Genomic DNA, 5,703 nt, shown 5'->3' with positions numbered 1-5,703 from the left:
ATATCATAAATCTTTATATATATATATATATATATATATATATATATATATATTTACTCAATTATTCGATATTATCAAAAATTAATATATCCATAGAGAAAATTCAAATATTCATTTTTTTAAAATAATTTTATCATCTTAATTATCGTAAAATTCAAATATCCCTTAATCTATTAATCTATCTATATATATATATATATCCGATTAAAATTTTCAAATATATATATATATATATATATTCTCATCATAATTTTTTGAAATTATCAAAATCATTATATATTCCTAATATTATGTTTGAAATTCTCAAAACCAATATATATATTCCGAAAATATGAAATTATATATAACAATATATAATCGGAAAACATGAAATTATCTATAAATTCATACATATATATATTTATGATTCCTGAGAATTTAAATATCCCTAAACCGAGGAGGAATCATATGAGATAATTCAAATATCTCTTCGCATCAATCTTCATGATAATATCATACAATCTTAATTAATATATAACCGTTCCTCTTTAAAGAAATTAAAAAAAAAAATCTAAATATCCATAGATCTAGGAACTTAACGAGAGAATCTAAATATTTATAAATCGATAAATCTTTATATCTTTATACCAAATTAATATATATATATATATATATATATATATATATATATATATATATATTCCTAATAACATGTTTTTATTTTTATTATGAATTGTATGCATATAAATTTCATGCATATATATCTACACCGATATAATTTTCTCACATAATTAATATAATTTTCTCACATAATTAAATTATTAAATTAGGATGGCTCTGATACCAATTGTTAGAATTATCCTAATTAAATCATAATTTAATGTGTGAGAAATTAAAATCTGAATGCGGCGTAAGCGTACCTTAATTAATCGCATAAATCTTCTCTTTCCCTGTAATAGATAATGTCTTTAATCTCTGACTTTCTTTACGTTCTTCCATTTGATGAGTAAGTCAATAGGTTTCTCTCTATATTGATGGGGATGCAAAGGAGAATTGACATTATTTCAAATGGGGACTATTACCATTACATATAACCAATAATACGTTAGTTATAATGCTTTGATAATTTCTAATTTAGTCCCTTCATAAAATTAGAAATGCCACTTAGGTATCCTCACTTTATATTCATGACAAATACACGCATAAGCCATAAACTTAATTTTACATTAGATCACATTATTTTGACTTATATTAAATATGACATATGCACAATTATTTATTATACAAGTCCAACATAACTCATATAAAATAAGATATCACAAATACAAGAACTTTAAATTGAAAATATTGGAGGTTAGAAACATTCGCTTGGGGAGCATGATAAATGACTTATTTCTTAATCGCGTACACCGTTTGTACAATAGCCAAGCCAATAATCACACCACCGGCAAAAAGAGATAGGACTGTCCAAGGGTTCTTGAGGTATTTCTGCTTCAAGTAAAAAATCCATTTGTTCCAGCGGCTCTCACAATACGTGTTCAAGTCTTTTGTAATTTTATGATATGTATAAGAATCTGACGGATGAATGTTATACGTTAAATTTTCCAACATAATATTTATGGAGTTGGCATTTATCATTTGGTTGTTGAATATGCCGCGATTTGTAAGCAAGTTCACATCATTCGACGAGGCAACAAGATGATCCATGAAGATCGCGTAATCAGAGAACCTATATATAATTAGATGAATATGATCAATTATGTATAGCCTGCTTGTAACTAATTTGAGTTGATGAGTTCATGATTATAATGTGATCGTACCTCTTTTCTGGGAGTTGTTGACACATCTCAAAAGCAATTATATTTCGGAACTCAATCTCAGATTGATTATCTACATTCCAACATGGTATCTCTAACTTTCCTTTCTTAAAGGTTATGTCAAGCATGCTTCTGGATATATCGGAAGACATCTTCAATTTAACGTTGGTTTCCTCCATATTTGTGGCCGAGATCATAAAGGGTGTTGTTTTAGTTTGTCGTTGTAAAGGAAGAGGTAAGAAGAGGGAGGTTACAAATTTGTGGATAATGTGCAACAAATGGTACACCTCTTCTTCGGAAAGCAATGAGTCATATTTATTGTACTTCTTAAGCCTATTGCCAAAGAAGACAAAGGTATTATTAATGAGACTATATCCAGGTGTTGGAAGAATCTTGTCGAACAAGATTTTGAGGATGAAAAATGGAATTTGGTTCTCCACTAATAACATGTCGTTTTGCAATGCAATTAACGAGATGTTGGAGTTAAACATTGAGTCATTGATAGAGTAATTTGGGTCACTATACCTATGTAAGAGTTCAATAATGAAACATCCATCAAACACCATCATTTGGGCCAGTTTATCCCTATTAACATTGGTTATGTTAGACTCACCGTAACATTTTCTCACTCTCTGTTCGTGCTGCATGACCGCTTGGACCAAGCTGTTCATGCTTTCATTGTCGGTTCGTCTGAGAAATTTTTTCAGGTAAATTTTCTTGTGAACCTCCATGGAATCTAGGTTAGGTTTTCCATGGTGGTAAGGCCCAATGGCGAGAACCTTAGGCTCATAGAATTCTTGGTGATCGTTTCCTCTGCACATTTCTTGGGGAACCCTAAAGATGCATTTCTCCTGGATTATGTCAGTTACGACCTCCACTATCTCTATCTGAGAATGAATGAATTCAAACTCTTTAATTAATTAACAGTTAGATTTATGAACCTTTCAAAAAACAAATGAACCAGGTAATGAATTATTTACCTCAGAGTCAGACTGCTGTTCCTCAACATAAGATAGGTCTCTAATAATATCCCAAGCTTCGTTTGAACTATCCGCTTCGATGATAATTGAAAATATATTATTGGAGACTCCTTGATGGATCAAGTACAGAGCTTTGTTGTCTCTCTTTTTCAACTCGCTAAGCGGCTCCTTCCTCTTTTCTGCCAAAGCTTCTAAGTTTTCTGTTTGGACAATATCCCAAAGATCTAGAGAGAGAAACAACGTCATCATCTTTTTGTCCCATAATTCATATCCTTCTCCATCAAACATTGGAATGCCGCCGTCCATCTCAAACTTCTACTCACAGCCAGACAAATTAGATTTTTCCAAAACTTTCATGATTCAGGGCTATATATAGAGTTTAGAATTACTACATAGTTAATGAATAATGATATAGTGGGCCAATGTAGATATAATTAATAAAATATTTCACCGTAAAAAAATACAAAATATTATAATTAATCCTCAAATTGCTTCTCAAGTTAAAAATATGATAGAATACAAGAATTGACTTATCATCCAAATATTATTTATCAAGTTGAAAACTACAATAAAATACTAGAAGTATTCTTTTTTATTGATTCTCAATTTGAAGAAACGGATTGAATGCTAGAACTATTCATCATCCAATTATTTATTATCAAGTTGAAGAAAGTACTATAGGATATTAGAATTAATCCACCAATTGCTACTTATATAAGTTGAAGAAACTATTATAGAATACTAAAACTATTTCCCCAAATTCTTAAAAAAAAAAAAAAAATACTTTTACATGAGTTATCGACGGTTTTTTCCACCTACTCATCGTTGGCGCAAAGAAATATATTGTTTTTACGGTAATACATAATTAAGTCCGCCACCTAACATTTTGTTTAGAACCGAGTTATTAATGTAGACGAGATTTAAAAGGCAGGTGTTTGACTAAATATCATCCTAAAAAGAAAAAAAATTCTTATGAATCTCAAGGTGATAATTAGAATAAAATCAACATATTTTTCGAACTGGCATACTAAAAACATTGTTATTAAGGCATAATTTGAATATGATGCATATTGAGAAAAACATTTGTAATACCGTATTGGACACTATAATGGATTTTAAAGAAAAAACGAATGATTGACACAAAGCTCGTAAATATTAGGAATTATTGAACATAAAGTATTCATTGCATCCCGTTGAGGTCAATGATATTCTTCAATGTCCGGCAACCACATACGCACTTTTCTCGAATCAAAAATTGGTCTGATTTGTCCCAATTCCAATTAAACCATATATGGAAGTCCATCTCCGCCAGTTTGATATTTTTTAATGTGTTATGTTATAATTTAAAGTTTTTACAACCCTAAAATTTGTTGTTATTTTTCAGAATCCCTTCGAGTCTTCAACACCCAATGTCATTGACTCCTAAAGAGATAAGGTGATGCCACAAGCAAAGAAAACATGTGATATGTGGAGATTTACGAACAAGAAGAAATACATATATTGCGACGAGGAGAGAATCAGAATAAATCTTCCTCTTGAATTTTACTTCGAAGATTTGAATTATCTCCTTGATCATCACTACTTCACTGCTGAATTTAAGGTACAGTAGTAATTTATATTTCATTATATGTTTAATCGACTATTAACTAACAATTATAATTATATTATAATTGTAGAAAAAAAGTACGACCAACGCCGACAATAGATCGAAAATGGTATAGCCCCACCACACTGGCAAAAACTATTTTTGCAAGTGAAGCGATATACGATAAGTTTTAGTAAGAGTATTTAATTTTCATAATATCTAACTGATGATATGTATGTTATTTGTACAAGAGAGGGAGATGGGACACCCTCTAGTCATGTAGACTTGTCCTACAAACCCATACTATGAGAGCGACCGTCGAGGATCCGACTCTTGTGCCTTCTCCGTAAGCTCAACAGGTCGCCGTAAGTTGTAACTCTTTCTATCGTTTTAGTTTGTATGTCTAAGTTTAAAATTACTAACAATGTTGTAAATAATTGTAGACTATGATGCGAGAGAAGCTAGAAGCAAATCATAATCTATCACCGCTTGAAGTGTATGAGTCTACTTTGGGACGACAAGGACACGGGAGGATGATCTGGATGAGACTAGGAATACATCCAACGCACTTTAGACCCAATCAATGGAGAAGTTCTCTCTTGAGTGTCAACATCTCACGCGTGTCTCAGTAAACACTGATCGAGGAGAACTTGATCCTACGATACGAGATGACGTAGATGCGCGCACATCAAGAAGCTCTAGAGGCGTAGATGCGAGTACAACAAGATGCTGAGGTGCAGATGATAACATAGAAGAACGCACATGCACAAAGGATAGAATAGTAGGACGCATGACATGACGCTCTACAGGCGTAGATGCACGCACAACAAGAGGCTATAGAGGTGCTTATGTCTAGAATGCCCCCTCCTTTCCCCGATCAGTAGTACTAGGTTGACATACGATTTGAGATTTTTGTTGAAACTTGGAATTAATTTGTATTTATAAATGGTCTTATTTTGCTAATATTAGTACAACAACATATGAAATAGGTTTAATAAAATTAAAAAAAAAATCAAAAACCCGAGAGCAAGCATGATCAACATCGGCATTAGGGAGTTCCGACATTAATAAGAGAACCATAAAGGTTCAAAAAACCCGATAACAATGATTATCAGTGTCGACTTTAGGGGAGGAGAGTCGATGTTGATGAAGATCGATATTAACGTTGGCATTAGGGAATGAGAGTTGACGTTGATGAAGATCGATATGAACGTCGGCGTTAGGTGAGGAGAGTCGACGTTAATGAAGAACGATATCAACGTTGACCATACTCTTGTAACGCCGACGTTAATATCTATCTTCATTAACGCCGGCTCTCCTCCCCCAACGCCGACGTTAATTA

General features: G+C 32.1%; 1 protein-coding gene across 1 annotated transcript; it reads right to left on the bottom strand.

The window, feature by feature from the left end:
• Nucleotides 1–1,368: 1,368 nt before the first annotated feature.
• Nucleotides 1,369–3,082, bottom strand: LOC124944652 (UPF0481 protein At3g47200-like). The gene is made up of 3 exons (XM_047484965.1): nucleotides 2,777–3,082; nucleotides 1,800–2,683; nucleotides 1,369–1,708 (listed from the first exon to the last, which is right to left on the bottom strand). The coding sequence occupies exons 1-3, from the start codon at nucleotides 3,080–3,082 to the stop codon at nucleotides 1,369–1,371; spliced, it is 1,530 nt and encodes a 509-aa protein (XP_047340921.1).
• Nucleotides 3,083–5,703: the final 2,621 nt, after the last annotated feature.

This window comes from Impatiens glandulifera, chromosome 1 (assembly GCF_907164915.1).
Source record: "Impatiens glandulifera chromosome 1, dImpGla2.1, whole genome shotgun sequence".
Classification (NCBI taxonomy): Eukaryota; Viridiplantae; Streptophyta; class Magnoliopsida; order Ericales; family Balsaminaceae; genus Impatiens; species Impatiens glandulifera.
This window is presented reverse-complemented; position numbering and strand designations above follow the sequence as displayed.